The 22,126-nt window shown below is 45.1% G+C and overlaps 1 protein-coding gene across 2 annotated transcripts in view; it reads left to right on the top strand.

The window, feature by feature from the left end:
• Window positions 1–9,208: 9,208 nt before the first annotated feature.
• Window positions 9,209–22,126, top strand: part of atp1b4 (ATPase Na+/K+ transporting family member beta 4) — a 46,578-nt gene continuing 33,660 nt past the window's right edge. Inside the window, exons 1-2 of one of the 2 annotated variants that reach the window (XM_033030212.1) lie at window positions 9,209–9,531; window positions 9,717–9,783. In XM_033030212.1, coding sequence (XP_032886103.1) covers window positions 9,721–9,783 — 63 coding nt within the window. In that variant the 5' untranslated portion in view covers window positions 9,209–9,531; window positions 9,717–9,720. Of the gene's footprint in view, window positions 9,532–9,716; window positions 9,790–22,126 lie in introns of both variants that reach the window. The other variant, XM_033030211.1, reaches the window with a different exon arrangement.

The following is a 22,126-nucleotide window of genomic DNA, read 5'->3' as shown; positions in this document are numbered from 1 at the left end:
GAGACCCGCGTTCCATCCTGACCACAGGTGCTGCCTGGATGGAGTTTGTACCTTCTCCCCGTGACCATGTATGCTCCACATTCCAAAGACATACACGTTTGTAGGTTGCGTACGAAGGAATTGCAGATGCTGGTTTAAACCAAAGATAGACAAAAAATGCTGGAGTGACTCAACGGGTCAGACAGCATCTCTGGAGTAAAGGAGTAAGTCACGTTTCGGGTCGAGACCCCTCTTCAGACTGAGAGTCAGGGGAAAGGGAAACTTAATTGGCTTTGGTAAAATTGTAAATTGGTCCTTGAATGTAGGATTGTACTGGTTCTCAGGGTGATCGCTGGTCAGTGCGGACTCAAAGGGGCAAAGGATCTGTTTTCACACTGTATCTCTAAAGTGTAAAGTTTAAAGTTGTGAAGATGAGCTCAAGCGATGACCTCATGACCTCAATAATATCAATGTCCTTTAGGATTCTTAAAACTCAACAAACGGGCGGCATGGTGGCACAGCGGTAGAGTTGCTGCCTTACAGCACCAGAGACCCGGGTTCGATCCTGACTATGGGTACTTGTCTATATGGAGTAACCCGTGACCTGCGTGGGTTTTCTCTGAGATCTTCCTCCCACACAACAAAGGGGTACAAGTTTGTAGATTAATTGGCTTGGTATAAATGTAAAATTGTCTTTGGTGTGTGTAGGGTAGTATTAATGTGTGGGGATCGCTGGTCGGTGCAGACTCAGTGGGAAGAGGGGCCTGTTTCCGCGCTGTATCTCTCAACTAAATTACAAGTAGTACAGAGAAAGTTGACGTTAAACATTCCTCTTTGCTTTCATCAAGTGTGTTCACCATTGAGAGATTCATGGGGAGGCTGACAGATGGTGAGCCGCAGGAGGCTTCCTTGATCTTACTCTGTCTTCAGCTATGAGACTTGCTGGGGTCCAGAGCTATAACAGTGGGCACCCAGGCCAATACATAGGAGGAAACTGCAGATGTTGGTTTACACCAAAGAATTGAAGATCAGATCCGAAGATTGGTATTGACCCGAACGTCATCCATTCTTTCTCTCCAGAAATGTTGCCTGTCCCGCTGAATTATTCCAGCATTTTGTGCCTATCTTCAGGCCAATACATAATCTGACAAGAGTGCTGGAGAAACTCAGCGGGTGCAGCAGCACCTATGGAGCGAAGGAAATAGGCAATGTTTCGGGCCGAAACCCTTCTTCAGATTGTCTAAAGAAGGGTTATGGCCCGAAACATTGCCTATTTCCTTCGCTCCATAGATGCTGCTGCACCCGCTGAGTTTCTCCAGCATTTTTGTCTACCTTCGATTTCCCAGCATCTGCAGTTCCTTCTTAAATACATAATCTGACAATGTACTAAAACCCCTCACATCATAGTGGTTTATCCTGTTAATTATGTAACAGACACAATTATGATGGTAGATGATAGAGTCTGGGATGTCGGCAGAGATGATAGTTCTGGCTACAACCCAAGTATTATTCCACGATGTAGAAACAAGGAGCAGCAGATACTTGTTTACAAAAAAGGATTCCAAGTGCTGGAGTAACGATGTGGGTCAGGCAGAACCATTGGAGAATATGGACATGTTCTCCAGGGATGCTGCCTGACCCACTGAGTTCTCCAGCACTTTGAGTCCTGCATTGTTCCACTATATTGGATACCAGCCACCAGATGATTGCAGTGCTGGTTTAGCAGAGTTGACTGGTTTGAAATTGCCCAAATCTTGCACCTGTGCAATTATTTCCTTATTTCTATTATCTCTGATGTTGAATATAACTGTGACACCAAAAGTCCCTGTGAACCAGAGTCATTTATATAACTTCACAACAGCTTTTCTTCCCAAACAATTTCAAAACAATTTTCTTCCCAAGCAATTTCAATAAAAAAACACAATCATGTTCTGTTTTTTAATTGAAATTGCTTGGGAAGAAAATTGAGTTAAAATCACAATCTTTACATTCCTCCTCCAGCGGCTTATCTGGCATCGACTGTTACCCACCAACAATCAGCCAGCAAGCTCTAAACTCAGCAGATGTGGTCCCACTATGTCACTGTTTAGTTTAGTAGAGTTATACAACGCGGAAATAGGCCCTTCGGCCAACCAACTCCACTCCGACCAGTGATCACCACATACACGAACACCATCCTACACACTAGGGACAATTTACAATCTTTGCCGAAGCCAATTAACCTACAAACCTGTACGTCTTTGGAGTGTGGGAGGAAACCAGAGCTCCCAGAGAAAACACATGCGGTCACAGGGAGAATGTGCAAACTCCGTACAGACAGCACCCATAGTCAGGGTCAAACTGGGTCTCTGGCGCTGTAAGGCAGCAGCTCTACCGCTGCGCCACCAACAACTTGCTGCTCCTCTATGCCGCAACTGCTGTTGCTGGATATTGACATGAACCCACAGGCAATACATTCAGTACTTAGCTTTCAGAAGGTAACTTTCCTCTATGCCATTCAAAGATAATGCTTCCTGAAATTTCTTACATTTTCTGATCAAACCCTCTGCGATGGGATGTAACTTACTCATCCAGTTAGTGTTTAATTGTATCAGTTTGAGTCAGGCTGTCTGTGTGCCCCTGATTGAAAGAATTGCAGCTTGCTTATGAACTAGGAAATAGAGGCAGGAATGGGCAAGTCTCATTTGCTCTCCCTCCCCACCCCCATCCACCCTGACAGTCAATAACACCTTTATCTCATTGCTGCTTTCCTGTCCTGACCTATACCCCTTGCTTCCCTTAATATCTCAACAAGGCGGGGGTATGGGCAGGGGGGGAGAGAGCTCGGAGAAAATACAGGGGTGTGGGGGGTGTTACGAGGGAGGGGGGCAGGAGCCAGCCAGGGGGACTAGAAGGAAAAGGGCTGGAGTGGACTTACGGCGGTCTCTGGTCGCTGTTTGCTGGTCGCTGGTCTGCAGATCAGATTCTCCGCTTTCCATTTGGCGACATTTCCCGTGCCAGGCCGGGCTTTTCCAGTCCCTCCGAAAATTGTGTCCGGTTGGAAACCTCCGCCGGCCATCCACCACTCCAGTAAAGACGCGATGGCGCAGGAAGGGGCGGACCATCCCACGGAGTGACAGGAGAAAAGACCAATCCACGTGGCGCTGAATGGCAGGAGAGGAGATTGATCTGCGCACACGCGTTTTTTAAGATTTTTAAATCTCACTAAAGTTTACATTAGACCACCGATCGGAATGATACTTGATGCAATCGAAGCGCAGGAGAACAGTGAGTAAGCTGTCGAAATATCATAGCGCTATCGTGTAACGTTTTTGCGCAAATGGAATGACCGCGCAACCGGAAGATAACAAGATCAGAGCTTTGGTTATGTACTAGATATCTTGTTTCTCTTATTTTTCCTGTTAAAAAAAGACAATTTTGCATTTTGCCACATTATGCTTCATTCGGTTGAACTCTGCCTACTCACTGAACGTGACTATATATTTTTGAAGCCTTCTCATTGCCTCTCTACAATTTGCTTTCTCACCTATCTCTGCATGTTCAGCAACTACACCTTTGGTGCCTTCGTCCATGATATTTAGAGTTGAGGCTCCAGCACCAGAACCTGTGGCACATCATTCATTGCGTCTTGCCAGTCAGAGAAAAACCCATTCAGACACATAGAATATAGATCAGAACAGCACAGGAACAGGTCCTTCGGCCCACAATGCTTATGCCGAACATGATATTACATGAGAGTAATCTTCTCTGCCTGTATGTGGCCCATATTCCTCCATTCCCTGCAATCCTCTTAAAGGCGACTATTGTATCTGCCTCCACCACCACCCACGTTCCAGGCACCCACCACTCTCGGTGTAAAAAACCTGCCCCGCTCATCTCCTTTAAACTTTACCCCTCTCATTTGAAAGCTAAACTTCTTATCAGGTCTTCCCTAAACCTTTGACCTTCCAGAGAAAAGAATCCAAGTTTTTCCAACCTCTCCTTATAGCTAGCACCCTCTAATCCAAGCAGCATTCTGGTAAACCTCTCTCCAGGCCCTCTCCAAATCCTTCCTGTAATGGGGCAACCGGAACAGCACACAATCATCCCTAGTCCCTATATCCAGTTAGCCAGTTAATCTTCTATCTACACCAATGTTACCCCCTGTACCAAGAGCTCTTATTTACTGCGCCATCCTCGATGTGGCAATTTATCAAATATCTTCTGGATGTCTAACTAAAGGGCGATCTCTGGTTCACCTTCTCCACAGCGCAGGTCCATTCTAATGCTAAAAGGAAACACAATGGTAAAATGGTAAAATAAAACAAAAATCTTGTTTTGATTTTCATTATAACTTATTAATACTGGACAATGTTTGGTTTTTCTGCCACTTTGAATTGAAATGCTAATCTGATTGTAACTCTCTTCATTATTTTTGACCTCTGCACTTCATTGTTCTCTATGTATATTTTACACTACCCATCTACTCGACTTATTTATCTGCCTGTCCCCAAATAATCACAAATAATAATGATGTGGGCGTTTACTTTGGAGTAATTGTTCGGTGTTCCCTCCCATTTGCAATGTATTGATCATTTACTGTATATTCTTCAACATCAAGCCTTCAATTTGACACCTTGTTTGTTTCCAGGAATTTTGCATGCAGCAAGTGGGTAGCACAATGGTAGAGTTGCAGCCTTACAGCGTCAGAGACCTGGGACCAATTCTGACTACGGGTGCTATCTGTAGGGTTTGCATGTTCTCCCTGCAAACCCTACTGACAGCACCCATAGTCAGGATTGGTCCCAGGTCTCTGACGCTGTAAGGCTGCAACTCTACCATTGAGCTATGGGTTTGCTCCGGGTGCTCCGGTTTCCTTCCACATTCCAAAGACGTACAGGTTTGTAGGTTAATTGGCTTCTGTAAAATTGTCCTAATATGTGTACGATATAACTAGTGTACGGGTGAGCGCTGGTCAGCTTGGTCTCAGTGGGCCAAAGGGCCTATTTCCATGCTATATCTCTAAACCAGACTAAGTGGGATCCGTTGGGTCCCATGTTCATACGGGAGGGCTGGTCCCCCAACGCAATATTCCACCTCTCTACCAATTCCAATATTGGTGGCCAGTGGGGGGGGGGGGGGCTTTCTGGAGCGCTAGTATGGGTGTTGTGGGCTGAAGGGACTGGTTTCCAGAGGGCTAGTATGGACATTGTGGGCCAAATGGATTCTTGGGGTGGCAGCTCAGTCACTCAAGCCTGATGTGTTGGCAGCTCACTCATGGCTTGTGGGCTGGCAGTTGACTCATGGCTATTCCTTGAAATTCCATTTCAAGCAGGGTGCAAGGCCACCAAATTCAAATGCAGTTTCCTACCATTTCAAGCAGGTTGCAAGGCCACCAAATTCAAGTGCAGTTTCTTACCACTTCAAGCAGGTTGCAAGGCCACCAAATTCAAGTGCAGTTTCTTACCACTTCTAGCAGGGTGCAAGTCCACCACATTCAAGTGCAGTGTCATACCACTTCAAGCAGGGTGAAACCACCATAAAACCACACAAAGCACCACATAAACACCACACTCACAGTTCAGTAGATATTCAGTGTGTTCAGTTGAATCACAGCTCAGACAGACTTGACCTCTCCCTCTCCCATCTTGCAGGGACTGAGCCACACCACACTTCCAGGTTTTGTAATCCCTTCCCCCTCCCACCGGAAGGGGCATGGCCTTCATGGCGTGATTGACAGGAGAGAGATTCTCAACATTTTTTAAACACTAATAACACTTTTATTTTTCATTGATGGGAAGAATCCTCGGCACCTGATGAGCGGAGGGGGACTGAGTAAGATGGCCAAAAATCACAGCCATAAGTAGTAACGTTTTATCTAAAATCAATATACAGTGCAAACAGGAAGTTGTCAAGTTTAGACTTTTAATCATTTGTTGTTTCAAGCCAACCACCACCAACCATTTGCTGTGCTCCGTTTCAAGCCAACCACCACCAACATGTGTTCAGTGTTATTCACCGCTTAGACTGAGAGACGTGACCCTCTTGCTCCCCATCTTGCAGAGACTGACTGAGGCACTCAACACTTCCGGGTTTTATAGTCCCTCTGGAAGGGGCGTGCCCTTCACGACAGAGAATCTCAACATTGTTTAAACACTAATAACTCTTTTATTTTTCATCGATGTGAAAATTCCTCTTGTCCTGCACAGCAGAGAGGGACTCTGAGTAAGATGGCCAAAAATCACAGCCGTAAGTGACAGCGTTTTTTCTAAAATCAATATACAGAACAACAGGAAGTGGTCATGATCAGACTTTTAGTAATATAGACTAGACCAAGTGAGACCCGTTGGGTCCCTGTCACATGGGAGGCCCAACACAACCCATTCCCCCAATGCAATATTTGACCACTCATCCTTAGCCCCCACAGGAGGCCTGGCCCCCAAAGCAACCCGTTCCCCAACGCAATATTCCACCACTCATCCGTTCCCCCAATGCAACCCATTCCCCCAATGCAATATTTCACCACTCAACCATAGCCCCCAACTGTGCAGGGGCTGCTCATTTCCCCCTATTCCCACTCCCTCATTTTAAACTTAATAAAAAATGCAGTTGCACTTGCTAGGGCTGGCAGGACTCAGTGTCCTGGGATTGCGACATTGTAGCAGGCAGGGCTACAATGCCATTGTGATGTCATAGCTGCTAAATGCCAGGCAGATGGAAGACATTTTTCTCAAAGGATTTTGTAAAGTTAAAAATGTGAATAACTTGTAAAATATAACATCAATCTGAACGAAACTTGATACAACACACCACAGGACAATGGTGAGTAAGGTGGTCCAAACATTGTAGCGCTATTGTGTATTGTTTTGGTGTAATTCAGGCCATGAATCTCACACACACAAGCACGCAAACAAACACGCACGCAGACAAGATGAGAGTCTCATCTTGTTTTTTTCTATGTGTGTGTGGATGTCTGTGTGTGTATGTGATCCTGAAATTATGCCAAAACAGTACACGATAGCATTACAATTTTTGGAACACTTTTTCTTGTGGTGTGTTTTTATCAAATTTCGTTCAAATTGATGTTATATTTTACAAGTTATTCACATTTTTAACTTTACAAAATCCAGTTTGAGAAAGAATTAATTGAACTTGCAGTGGCAGTTGCAATGGCAGTTTGCAGCTATGACATTATAACGGGATCTCATTTACATAAACTGCCCGTGAGCAGTGCTCCACCCAACAATGACATCACAATGGGATCTCATTTACATAAACTGCACATCAAGTGTTCTGCCCAGTGCAATGAGAGGAGTGGGGGAGGGGAGGAGGAGAAATGTCATTTAAACATTGTGTTTAGTGAGGGGGGGCGATAGGGGAGAGGTGAGGAGTGGGGGAGAAGATAGATAGAGGGAGAGGTGAGCAGGGAGATAGAGGGAGAGGATGGTGTAGAGAGGTGAGAGGGGTTATGGAGGAAGGGAGTGAGGGAGTGACTGAGGGTAGGGGAAAGGAGAGGGAGAGAGTGGAGGAGGAGAGGAGGAGAGGGAAGAGAAGAGGGAGGGTGAAGAAGAGGGGGAGGGAGTGTATGAGCCATGCCTCCACAGTTGGTGGAACGGGTGAGTGGTGGAATATTGCATTGGGGGAACGGGGCCCAATGGGTCAAGGTGTAGGGAGGGGAGAGGGGTTATGGAGGGAGTGACTGAGTGTAAGGAGTGACTGAGGGTAGGGGAGAGAAGAGGGAGAGGTGAGGGAGGGAGTGGGGAGGAGGAGATGGGAGAGAAGAGGGAGGGAGTGGAGGAGGAAAGGGGAGAGAAGAGGAGGGTGAAGAGGTGGGGGAGGGAATGTTGGGGGATGAGGGGAAATGAGCCGCACCTGCGCAGATGGGGGCTATGGGTGAGTGGTGGAATATTGCTTTGGGCGAACGGGTTGCATTGGGGGAACGGGTGAGTGGTGGAAATGGGTTACATTGGGGGAATGGGTGAGTGGTGGAATATTGCGTTAGGGGAACGGGGCCCAACGGGTCCCACTTGGTCTATCAGTAATATATAGATAGATAATCTGCAAGTGAGCCACATCTTTCTTGCAATGTATCCCAACACTATTGGTGAGAATATGAATGGTCTTAAGATTGACCTAAACTCGTTCATTCTTATTAAAGATTACATTACATTTTCTGGAAAAAAAAGCTTAAAGTAGGACAATCTGCATTTAAAGGGACTTTAAAAAACCCCCATGGAATACGGGGTAAAAAACATAGAACCAAACAGTCTTTTCAGGAAGCAGGTGGAGGTTTCAGCACAGCAATTTTCCAAACATTCAGCATTTAATTAAAGGACAAACTCCAGGGTTACTGACGAGAAGCATCCGACAAACAGTGCGAACAGTCTAGCGACACACAAACGAGATATGCTAAATTATATCAAACAACCATAGTGCTACTGCATATATCAAATATTAACAGAGGTATGGTTGAGAATAAGGTTACATTAAACTGTCAGAAACACTACAATATCTGTGTCAGAAACACTAGGCATCTTTTACTAACACTTTCAGCAGGGATCTGTGCTGGGACCTCTGTTGTTTGTGATATACAGTATATAAACCACTTGGACGTTAATGTAAGGTAGACACAAAACGCTGGAGTAACTCAAAGGGACAGGCAGCATCTCTGGGGAGATGGAATGGGTGATGTTTCGGGTCAAGACTCTTCTTCAGACTGTCATGGGAGAGGAAGATACATAGATAAGGAAGTGGATACATAGATAAGGAAGTGGATAGTGTGAAATCAGGACAAAGGGGATGAAGATCAAGGAAAATGTAGAACGGATCATTGTTAGCTGGGAGAAAGTAACAACAAAGGCACAGGAATATGCATGAAATTGGAGTGATATAGATCAAGTGCTGGCAGAGGAGATTAGTTCAACTTGGCTTCGTGTTTGGCATGTTTATTGTGGGCCAAAGGGCCTGTTCATGTGCTATGTTCTGTGTTAGAACTTGTCAGTGCTTTCTTGATCAGTAGAGTTTGACTCAATCCCTCTCTGAAAGTAAGTTATTGGCTTGGAACTCTCATCGCAAAGGCAACATGAAAATGGGCAAGTTAGGAACTTTTGATACTGTTGTTTATTTGGCCTTTTATAATTCTTGGAATGATTTGCTGAACTTTACTTCAAGGAAATTGACCCCACGTGCAGACCTCCTAAGCAGTATGTTAAATATAGATCCCCAAGCCATTAACATTTTGCTCTTGGGGACTGATTGACAGCAACACATTGACTTAAAGGGAACGATCTTAATCAGGAATCAGAAACGAGAGCGTTTTTATTTTCAAGTAACTGCTCAAAGAGTATTTACCACACAGGCAAAAGCCAATGTCATAAGGTTCTGGGAAATCTTGTGCCGTTCCAGATTCTGGGGAAATGTTAAAGGACAAGCAATGTAAGAGTGATTCCTGTTAACGACGTCACCCTTTTGATGGAAGATAGTTATTTTTTGACCCGTAAATTCAATCCCTCTCTTCGCAAGGTCATCGCCACAACACGGAATTGCCGGCCCGCCGCTGCAGGGAAAACTGAGGTATTTGATCTGATTTTCAATGGGATTTGCGTCCAGAATCCCAGCACTCATCCAGAGAAAACATACCGATTCTTCTGGGGTTGGGGTTGGCGGAGTTTTACTCAATGTTAGTTCTTTCTGCTCGACACTTGGTCGAGAAACTGCCAATACTTTTGTCATTAAAACAAACAAAATTCTTATTAAAGAGCCATGGCGATGAATTCTACACCTGGTGGTGAAGTTGGACGCCTTAGGAACGATGTGAAGTTGCCGGTAAGTGTGCCGACGTGCATTCGAGCAATTTTTAAATTATTTTTTATTGTGAGGCACTATGTTTCCAAGTCGTTGGTTTTCTAACTTGAAGTAGGAATCTTGAAGCTACATACAGGAGTGTTGTAATCTTAAAAGCACTAATGCCCGTTTCATGAGAACACGTCTTATAAAATAGTGAAAATCAGTCGCTTTTAAAATGGAAACATTGGCTGTTTTGCACGAAACTATTTTGAAGGGAGTTTGAGTAGGCGGGTCCCAAGATTAAAATGTTTCTTTATTTCTAACGGCCCTTTAAGCCAATTCACACACACACACACCTTCATCCACTTCTGTATCTCAGCCTTACCGGGGACAAGATTTTCAGGAAGAGGTTTACAAATGGTGTTGGCCAGTGTTGAGACCAATATTGCATGGGGGTAGAAATCAGGATAAACACAAAATGCTTGAGTAACTCAGCAGGACAGGCAGCATCTCTGGAGAATAAGAATGGGTGACGTTTCGGATCGAGATCCTTCTTCAGACTGAGAGTCAGGGCAGAGAGAGATGTTGAGATATGGAAGGGTAAGTTGTGAACACAATAGACAATAGGTGCAGGAGTAGGCCATTTGGCCCTTCGAGCCAGCACCACCATTCAATGTGATCATGGCTGATCATCCCCAATCAGTACCCCGTTCCTGCCTTCTCCCCATATCCCCTGACTCCGCTATCTTTAAGAGCCCTATCTAGCTCTCTAAAAGCATCCAGAGAACCGGCCTCCATCGCCCTCTGAGGCAGAGGATTCCACAGACTCACCACTCTCTGTGAGAAAAACACGAGAGATCAAAAGGGAGAAAGTTCAAGGGGAATGCAGAACGGATCATTTATAGCTGAGGGGAAGGTGACAACGAGGCATGCAATCAGTACAATTAAATCAAGAGGACAGTGAAACTAGTCGAAGCACTCAGGACATGGGAGTTGAAAAGGAGGAACAATGAACCTGGAGAGAGGAACATCATTAGAGTGTGAAACAATGCAGTATTACATGGGAGGGGATTAGGAGGGAATGTGAGCAGATTGGGGAGCTACACATTGTGTGTGTGTGTGTAAGGCATGGCGTGTGGTAAATAAGACTGGTGTTCTACAAACCCAAATGGTCATCAGCCATGATGAAATCATGGTAGTAAGAGACCTGTCTGAAATGAGGACAGGATTGGTACAAAAAATGTCTGGATCCAAAGTATTTTGGAAGGAGAGAGAACTGAAGAATTGAGGTGGTGACACAAGAAAAGCTCCCCCCACAAAGCTGGATGCTGGAGTAACTCATCAGGTCAGGCAGCATCTCTAGAGAACACGGATAGGTGATGTTTCTGGTTAATGGTGCTGGTATTTGTGAATGGTGGTTGGGGTGGAGATGGGATCTGATGAGTGGTGGCAATATTGATGAAGTGTAATAATGCTCTACTTGAGTGCAGCACAGTGCCGCAGCTGATAGTGCTGCTGCCTCGCAGAGCCAGAGACCCGGGTTCGATCCCAACCTCGGATGCTGTCTGTGTGGAGATTGCATGTCCTCCCTGTGATTGCGTGGGTTTCCTCTGGGTGCTCCAGTTTCCTCTCACATCCCAAAGTTGTGCGGGCTTGTAGGTTAATTGTCCCAAATGTGTAAGGAGTGGATGAGAAAGTAGGATAAGATAGAACTAGTGTAAATGGGTGATCGATGGTCAATGTTGATTCGATGGGCTGAAGTGCCTGTTTCCATACTGTATCTCTAAACTAAGCTAAACTAAACCAAAAAGCAGTTACACTCATGGTTGATTATTTGATATGAGGTTATTTTGATGACTGCGAGCCTGTAGCCAATGGTGTTTGTGATATACATTAACAATTTGGATGTGAATGCAGGAGATATGATTAGTAAGTTTTGAGCTTGAGTTAAGTTTATTGTCACGTGTACTCAGGTACAATGAAATGCTTTTGTTGTGTGCTAACCAGTCAGCGGAATGACAATACATGATAATTATCAATAATCCTTGATTATGCTGCTGTCCTTGCCGAGGCAGTCTGAGGTGTAAATGGAATCATTTCATTCAAATAATTTCATTAAAATGAGTAAACTGATGATACAACAATTGTTGATAATGATGAGTGAAGGCATGGGATGCACAAAGACAATAATTAGTCGGCAAGATGGGCTGAGCAATGGCAGATGGAATTTAATTCTGATGAATGCAAGATGATGTCGTTTGAGAGGACAAATAAGGATAGGACCCTAATTAGTATTGAGGTACAATGGGATTCTGATGCACATGTCCAAGAATGTTAAAATATTGCAGTGCAAGTAGTTACGATGGTGAAGAAGTTTAATTTAGTTTAGTTTAGAGATACAGCAGGGAAATGGCCCTTCAGCCCACTGAGTTCACGCTGACCAGCAACCACCCATACACTAGTTCTATCCCACACACTAAGGACAATTTACAGAAGCAAATTAATCTACAATCCTGCATATCTTTGGAATGTGGGAGGAAACTGGAGCACCCAAATAAAACCACACAGTCATAGGGAAAATGTATAAACTCCATGTAGACAGCACCCGTAGTCGGGATCGAACCCAGGTCTCTGGCGATGTAAGGCAGAAGCTCTACCACTGCGCCACAGTGCCACACGTGAGATACTTGTGGACAAAAGTCATGGTTAATACTGGTTGACACAAGAAGACGCAGAGTGCAGGAGTGACTCAGTCGGTCAGGCAGCATCCCTGGAAGACATGGATAAGCGACGTTTCGAATTGGGACCCATCTTCAGACTAATCATGTAAAGAAGGATCTCGACCCAAATCGTCGCCTATCCATGTCTGCCAGAGATGCTGCCTGATCCACTGAGTTACTCCTGCACTCTGTGTGGTGTTGGTGCCTTCATTAGCCAGGGCAAAGAATGCAAGGACAAGTTATGGTGCAACATTATAAACCATTTGCTTCGGCCACAGTTGGGCAACTGTATATAGTTCTTGTCACCACACTATTAGAATGGCAAGATTGCACTGGGGAGAGTACGGAATGATTCACCAGATGTTGTCAAAGATTAAGCATTTTGGATATAAAGAGAGACTGGATGGGCTGGGTTTGCTTAGGCTGGGAGAAAGCTGAAGTATGAACTGATAATGGTATACAGAATTTAAAAGGTAAAGTCAGAATTTTCCCCCCCATAGGTATTTAAAACGAGAGGAGACTGGTTTAAAGTATGGGTAGAGATTTAGAAAGGATTTTAAGAAGTATCGTATCACCTCAAGGTTATTTTGAGTCTAGAATACACTGTCTAAGAGACGGATGTACGTAGAAAATCTCATATTTAAGAAGTATCTTGATGAGCACTTGATCATCAAAGCAGAAAAGGCTACAATCCAAGTGCTGGTGGATTAAATATCTGTAATTCTCTGCCTTGAATATATTCAGACTCAAGCATCACCTCTCTCTGCGGTAATGAATCCCCAACCCACTGAGAGATGAAAGTCCTTATATCTGCCTTATTTTGAATCTATGACTTCAGAATTCCTCTTGCGAGCATAAACAACGAGAGCAAGAGAAGGTCAGTAGACCCCTTGAGCTTTTCAACTATCCGATAAGTTCATAGTTAATTTAATTTGGGCTCAGTACTACGTTCCAGCTCTCTGCCCATTCCTGTTGCCTCTCTTGCACTTTACATGGCAGTCACCGTCTGCCATGAATGGATTCAGTGACCCACCTCCACATTTTGACAGAAGACGTTCCTCCCTAACTCTGTCTGAAATGGGCAACTTCTTAGTCTGAATCTATGTCGCTAGTTCTGGGTCCTTCCAAGTGGTGAAAGTCAAAAGGACACAAAGTGCTGGAGTAAAGGGCCTGTCCCACTTGGGCGTCATTTGCTCGTCACGCAGGTGGCGCGCGAAGATTTTGTGAATCCCAAAATCCTGGGGCGCCGCGCACGATCGCGCGCCACTGCCTACGTCACCACGCACCGTGCGTGCATCACATGCGAGTCACGATGCGTGCGTCGTGCGTCGTGACGCGTAAATGATGTTGCGTAAAGGACGCGCAAATGACGCCCATGTGGGACAGGCCCTTTACTCAGCAGGTCAGGCAGCATCTCTGGAAAGCATGGATTGATGACGTTTTGGGTCGAGACCCTTCTTCAGACTGATTGTTGGGGGTGGGGGGGAAGTAGGAGGTGGGAATGGAAGGAAGATGGACAAAGCGAGAGGCAGGACAAAGCATGGCAGGTAATAGGTGGATGGAGGTGAGAGAGGTTTTGAAAGGTAGATGCCTGACCTGCTGAGTTACTCCAGCACTTTGTGTTCATTTGTGTACTAAACCAGCATCTGCAGTTCTTTGTTTTAACATGGAGAAAGTGTCACCTCAGCATCCACCTTGCCATGGCCCCACAGAACCTTGTGCGATTTAATTAGATCCCCTCTCATCTTTTATAGTCCAAAGAGTATAGGCCCGACCTGCTCAATCTTTCCAAGTACATCACCATCTTCATCCAAGGATGTTTTCCTGCATACCCTTCAGCCAAACACATCCTTCTTTAAATATGGAGACTGAAAACTGCAACCACACCCTGTAAAGTTGCATCAATACTTCTCTCCTTGTTTACTCGACTCACCTCAGCTTTCGAACTCTCTCTGATCATTATGTTCCAAAGAGTCAAACGTAAGCATGCTCCAAGAGCCTGAAAGTTCCGTAAAAGTGGCATCACAGGTACATAGGGTGGGCAAAAAGACCTTTGTCACATGGGCCTTCGTCAGTCAGAGTATTGAGTATAGAAGTTGGGAGGTTGTGTAGCAGTTGTATAAGATACTAGATCAAGTGGGACCCGTTGGGTCCCTGTCACACAGGAGGCTTGGTCCCCCAACGCAATATTCCACCACTCACCCATAGCCCCTAACTGCACAGGCGCAGCTCATTGCCCTCATTCCTAGCACTCTCCCCCTCCTCTTCACCCTCCCTCTTCTTTCCCCTCTCCTCCTCCCCTCCCAGGTCACTCCCTCACCTCACTCTCCCTCTCCTTTCCCCTACCTTCAGTCACTCCCTCCCTCCCTCCATAACTCCTCTCCCTCTATCCCCTCTCCTCCCCCACTCTCCCTCCACAGGATCTCAAGGTTGCCGCTCCTCTCCTTTCTTGCGTGCCCCGGAGGAGCATCAGCTGCCGGCTCCCTCAGAGCCAGGCCTGGATCGACCCGGAAGCACCAGCAGCTACCGCCGCATCGACGGGTGGGAGGGGGGAGGAGCCAGCGAGGGGGAATATTGCGCTCGGAGAAAAGACGGGGGAAGAGCCATGGGGGAGAGAGGGGGGTATCACGGGGAAGGGGGGAGTGGGGAGGGGGGAGGAGCCAGCGAGGGGGACCAGAGGCGAAGGGGCTGGAGCTGCGGGGCGTTGCGATGGCGGTGCGTTTGGGACTCACAGCAGGCGCTGGCCATTCTCCTCCGCAGGGATCAGATTCACCGCTTTCCGTTTGGCGACATCTGCCGCGCCGTTTCCGGTCCCTCCGAAAATTGTGTCTGGTTGGAGACCTCCGCCGGCCACCCACAGCGTCCCTCAGCTCCAGTAAAGATGCAATGGCACAGGAAGGGGCGGACTGTCCCGCAGAGTGACAGGGGAAGGGACTAATCCGCGGGGCACTGACTGGCAGGAGAGGAGATCGATCTGCGCACACGCGGTTTTTAAGATTTTTAAACCTCGCTAACCTTTACAATTTACCAACGATCGGAACGAAACTTGTTGCACTAGTGGCACAGGAGAACGGTGAATGAGCTGGCGAAAAATCATAACGTATCACGTACCGTTTTTGCGCAAATAGAAAAACTGCGCAAACCGGAAAAACTCAAGATAAGAGCTTTAGTTATGTTTAGATAGATATAGATAGATATAGATAGATATAGATAGATATAGATAGATATAGATAGATAGTGAGGCCACATTTACAGCATTGTGTTCAGTTTAGGTCAGCATGTTGCAGGAAATTTGTTGTCAAGCTGGAATGGGAGCAGAGAAGATTTACGAGGATGTTGCCAGGATTCGAGGGCCTGAGTTAAAGGGAGAGGTTGAGCAGGCTAGGACTCTATTTCTTAGAGCGCAGGATGATGAGGGGTGGATGGGAGATATGCAAAATCATGAGAGCAATAGATCAGGTAAGGTGAGGGGGGAAAGATTTATTAGGAATCTGAGTGGTAACTTTTTTACACAAAGGATGGTAGGTGTATGGAATGTGCTGCCAGAGGAGGTAGATGAGGCAGGTAATATCACAACGTTTAGGAAACATTGAGACAGGTACATGGATAGATAGGTTTAGAGAAGCATGGGCCAAACGCAGGCTGTGTTAGTGTAGATGAGACATGTTGGTCGGTGTGGGCAAGTTAGGCCGAAGGGCCTGCATCCACCGTATGGATCTATGTCTCTATGACTCTAAGTACGCTCGAAGAGCTGTTAAGTTCCACGTAGAAAGAGCAGAGGGGAGGCAAACAAAATGAGCACTGACTGAGGGGGAGGTCTGGAGCACACTGCTGGAAAGACTCGCAGAGGTAGAAACTCTCACTACTTGTGAATGTGTTAAAAAATCAACAAACATTGTAGGGCTTGTAAAATATTATCCAGAACAGCCATGCTTGGGGGTCAGAGAATAGATGGAAACACTCAGATTTGGTGGGTTTGTTGGGTGTGGGGAAGTTTAAATTGGATGTGTTGCTCGAAGGGCCGAATGGCCTACTCCTGCACCTATTTTCTATGTTTCTATGTGTTGTGAGAATGCTTACGTATTCTTGTTACACAGCTAAATGGTAAGAACAAATGCAAATGTCTAGTTCCAATGTTGACAAGTTATGTCACTGCCTATTCACATGTACGAGAGGACTAGAATACCAAAACAGGGATATACTGTAATGCTAAGGCTTTATAAGACTCTGGTCAGACTGCATTTGGAGTATTGCAAGCAATTATGGGCCCCTTATCTGAGGAAGGATGTGCTGGCATTGGAGTTCAAAGGAGGTTTCCGAGAAATATTCTAGGAATGAATGGGTCAGCATATGATGAGCGTTTGGTGGCACTGGGCCTCGACTCACTGGAGTTTAGAAGAATGAGGCTGGACCTCATTGAAACTTACCGAATAGTGAAAGGTGATAGTGGATGAGGAGATGGATGTTTCCACTAGTGGGAGGGTCTAGGACTAGAGGCCACAGCCTCAGAGTAAAAGGACATTCTTTTAGGAAGCAGATGAGGAGGAATTTATTTAGTCAGAGAGTGGTAAATCTGTGGAGTACATTGCCACACAAGGCTGTTGAGGCTGTCAATGGATATTTTCAAGGCAGAGATAGATAGATTTTGATTAGTATGGTTGTCAAGGACTCTGGGTAGAAGGCTGGAGAATGGGGTTAAGAGGGAGGGATAGATCAGCCATGATTGAATTGTGGAGCAGACTTGATGGACCGAATGGCCTAATTCTGCTCCTAACACTTATGAATGTATGAACTTATCAACATTCAGTATGCAACAGAATCCGTCTACTTCATTGAAAAGATGAGTTTATGTTTCACCATTAGCCTTCAGACTTTAGAGATACAGTGTGGAAACAGGCCCCTACGGCCCACCGAGTCCGGGCCGACCAATGATCACCCCGTACACTAGCACTATCCTATACACCAGGGACACTTTACAATTTTACCGAAGCCAATTAACCAACAAACCTGTGTAGAAAGGAACTGCAGATGCTGGTATATGGAGTATCTCAGCGGGTCGGGATGCATCTCTGGAGAAAAAGGATATGTTGACATTTCAGGTTAGGACCTTTCTTCAGACCAGAGAGCATAGCTTTAAGGAGAGAGGCGGAGAAAACCCACGTGGTCACAGGGAGAACATACCAATTCCATACAGACAGCTCCTGTAGTTGGGATCGAACCTGGGTCTTTGGAGCTGCAAGGCAGTAACTCAACCACTGCCCACTGTGCCGCCCCTAGCCATCCACATTTATTTGGCAGCATGATTACCCCATGCAGGCTGATCTCTTGACCTATATTAAACCATCAGATCAGGAGGGGAAAAAATTAATTGAAGACCAAAATTATGTCCAAACGTCTTTTAAACATAATAATTGCACAGCTACCCTTAACCACTTGTTCCATATACCCACCACCCTCTGTTTGAAAACGTTGCGCCACAGCTTACTTTTAAATGTTTCCCCTCTCGTATTAAATCTTGGGTGGACATGTCAAGGAGTAGAGGATATAGTTTTATGGTGAGAGGGGGAAAGTTTAAAAGAGATGTGCGGGGCAAGTTATTTACACAGAGGATAGTAGGTGCGCTGCCAGGGATGGTGGTGAAGGCACAAACAATAGTGGCAGTTAAGAGGTTTTTAGAAAGGCACATGGATATACAGGAATTGGATGGATATGGCAGAGGAGAATAGGTTAACTAGGCATCAGGTTCAGCATGGACATTGTAGGCCAAGGAGCATGTCCCTGCACTGTGCTGCTCGTTGTTCTATATTTGATATCCTGAGCTTTTCCAGTGTTACAGAGTGTTCAAATCTTCCCAAATGCTATGTTGCACAGAATCAAACGATGAGTCCAAGAGCATAAACATTATTCAGTACATTTATGGGAACAGCTTTTACTTGTTATTTACACTTGGACGTAAGGATGCAGTGGGATGGGATGGGTGTGAAGCCTGAAACTGACAGCTTCACGTGTAGAAAGGAACTGCAGATGCTGGTTTACACCAAAGATAGGCACAAAAAGCTGGAGTAACTCAGCAGGTCATTCAGCATCTCTGTAGAAAATGATCTGAAGAAGCGTCTCGACCCGAAACGTCACCGATTCCTTTTCTCCAGAAATGCTGTCTGATTCGTTGAGTTACGCCAGCTTTTTGTGTCTGAAGCCAGCTTTTTATATCAGGTATGGGTAATAATATTACAGTTCCAACATGAGTCGTTGGGGTTAAGGTTAATCAAATATGATCTAATTGAATGGCAGAATACATCAGACTGAATTGCCTTTGTGAGCTCCTATTTCTTTTGCTTCTGTATTTATGTTCAGGGAAATGTGAACATTCTTTTCTAATGACAAATTGTAAATGTATATGAATAATTTGCTGGTTGCTTCTATTTTATCTGTAGAGAAATGTAGAGTCTTTGGAATAGCCTGAGGTTAGAGTTGGAGCCATGGGATTGTTGATAGGGAGTATGGGGAGAAGGCAGGAACGGGGTACTGATTGGGGATGATCAGCCATGATCACATTGAATGGCAGTGTTGGCTCGAAGGCCTACTCCTGCACCTATTGTCTGTTGTTTATTGATCCAGGAAGCGTCACTACTTAGAGACCTCTATTCTGCCTTTTATTATTATCAAAGTTATGGCAATTAAGAAGTTTAGTTTAGAGATATAGCATGGAAACAGGCCCTTCAGCCCACCGACCATGCCACCATTCACACTGGTTCTATGTTATCCCACTTTCCCATCCACTCCCGACAAACTCAAGGTAATTTTACAGAGGGCCAATTAACCAATTAACCAACCAGCATGTTTTTGGGATGTGGGAGGAAACTGGAGCACCTGGAGGAATCCCACGTGGTCACAGGGAGAATGTGCAAACTCCACACAGACACCAGCCGAGGTCAGGATTGAACCCGGATCTCTGGCGCTGTGAGGCAGCAGCTCCACCAGCTGTGCCATCCTTAACTTGTTTGAGTGTTGACAATGGAGAAGGCCCAAGACAGAAAGGTCAATGTGGGCATGGGAAAAGGCGTTAAAATGATGACCAGCCTTGGCGGGCTGAGCGCAAATGTTCGATGAAAGTCAATGGAACTTTGGGGTGGACAATATTGAGACATGTTTTAGCACATGAGCAATGCATATGCCTATAATATATTCAGATACAAGTTTAACATTTCCACGTGCACGTTGAAGATTAAAACATTTAACTGTTTTTGTGTCTGTAACTTGAAAACCACCCACAATTTAGGATCGCCCTAGAGAACAAGAATAATGCTCAAAATGGGCACAAAATGCTGGAGTAACTCAGCGGGTCAGGCAGCATCTCTGGAGAGAAGGAATGGGTGACGCTTCAGGAGGAGGAGAGAGTGGACAAGAGAGTGGACAAGAATGGTGAGCAAGATGGGAAGATTGTAGACGAGGCTGTGCAAAATGGATGTGGGCGAGAGCACACGGAGACAAATATACTGACCATCTGACGCCAGACCATTCATGCTTTTTTCTCCATGATTTTAATTTAATTGTCCAGGGTTTCCCTAATCCTGTCCCTGCCTGGCCATAATGCAAGACACAAGTTAAGCAAAACTCTAAACAAAGTTAGCACGCAACAAAAGCTTTTCACTGTATGTCAGTACACGTGATCAATAAATTAAACTCATTATCACCAATGGTTAATGCAGCTAAAGAGACTAATGAGAACATAGAACAAAGAACAGGATTGGGCCCTTCGGCCCACAATGATTGTGTCGAACATGATGCCAAGTTAAACTGATCTCAAATCCTTCTATTCACTGCACTCCCATGTGTCTATCTAAAAGCCTCTTAAATGCCACTATTGTATCTGCCTCCACCACCACCCCTGGCAATGTGTTCCAGGCCCCCATCACTGCCTGTGTGAAAAAGACCTGCCCCGCACATCTCCATTAAACATTCCTCCCCTCACCTTATAGCTACGCCTTCTAGCATTGGGAATTTCCATCCTGGGATAAAGGATCTGACTGTCTACCCTATCTATGCCTCTTATAATTTTGATTACACCTTGTTGATCGCGTTATTAGTGCAATTAAATGATTCATTAAATGATTGAAACTTTGAGCAACAACCAGTGGACAAAGCAGCAAGAACAGGATTGGGTAACTCTGTCTTTGCGAGGATATTGACCCATTGTGTCATTGTGTTTGGGTTGCGACATAGAAAGGTTTCAAAACCCTGAGATGAGATACTTGCTGGAGTTTAGGATGAGGGGGGAGAGGGGGGGGGGGGGGGGGGGGGGGACTGGATTGAAATTTATCGAATGGTGAAAGGCCTGGATAGAGTGATGAGGAGGACCAGAAGCCATAGCCTCAGAATAAAAGGATGTACCTTTAGAAAAGAGATGAGGAGGAATTTCTGTTTTCAGAAGGTGGAGTATCTGTGGAATTCATTGCCACAGAAGGATGTGGAGACCAAATCAATTAATATTTTTTAAGATGGAGATTGACAGAATCTTGATTAGTAATGATGTAAGGGATTATTGGGGAGAAGGCAGGAGAATGGGGATGAGAGGGAAAAATAGATCACACATGACTGAAAGGTTGAATAGACTTGATCTGCTGAATGGCCTAATTCTGCTTCTATAACATATGATTAATGATCTTAGAAATAGGGAAGAACTCCAAAGTCAATCACAGGGCTTGCTGGTGAGCTGAGTATTATCTCCCAACACCGTAGCCTGAGCAATAGAGACTACTTAATTCAGCGCATGACATTTAGGTTGGCTGAACGTCACTGTTAAAAATGAATTAGCTGCTGTTACTGCACTGTGAGCTCTCAGGTTTCGTTAAGTATGGATGATTGGCGTGGGCATGGAATGAATAAGCACTCCCTGCAGTTGGTGTGAATGATTTGCCAGCAAAGGCCTAAAACGTGGTTGGACTGATTCTCAATGAGGGGGAACAAAGAACACACAAGAAATAACTTATAAAACTCATACTTCTGAATTTTCTTTGTAGGAAGGAACTGCAGATGCTGGTTTAAACCGAAGATAGACACGAAAAGCTGCAGTAACTCAGCGGGACAGGCATCATCTATGGAGAGAAGGAAAAAGATGCTGCCTGTCCCGCTGAGTTACTCCAGCTTTTTGTGTCTGTCGTCTGAATTTTCTTTGTTCTATTATTATTCCACATTGAGAAAATTCCACATTTTCTTTGGATCCTGAATGATATTAAGCAAAGCCACATGGTGTGAAATGGTGCAGGCATCCTACTGAATAAAATCGTTTCTGATTTATTTATTTATTTATTTTTCTGATTTATTTATTGCAAACTATTTTATCTACCTTGGCTTTAACTTTCCTGCAGTTCCCTTAATGAAATCTGTTTGACCAATAAATGGCTAATGTGATCATATTCTTTCGGAGAAGTGCCTAGAATTGACTACATATCTTATTTGCTATTATCGAGTAGCCAGGCTGAAGGACAAAATAATTATTTGAAGCAGACTTGAAAAGAGAGTCGGGGGTTGTTCATTAAATGGAAAATAGGTCTGGAGTGTGTGGTACACTTTATTAGGGTTGGCTCTTCATATGTAATGAGAACACTGTAGGAAGCCGTTGCTAGCATTGGTCACACTACTGCAGTTCACGTTTGGAGTCC

The sequence above is a fragment of the Amblyraja radiata genome, chromosome 12, assembly GCF_010909765.2.
Source record: "Amblyraja radiata isolate CabotCenter1 chromosome 12, sAmbRad1.1.pri, whole genome shotgun sequence".
Classification (NCBI taxonomy): domain Eukaryota; kingdom Metazoa; phylum Chordata; class Chondrichthyes; order Rajiformes; family Rajidae; genus Amblyraja; species Amblyraja radiata.
Note: the sequence above shows the minus strand (reverse complement) of the source record. Positions and strands in the feature narration are given on the sequence as shown.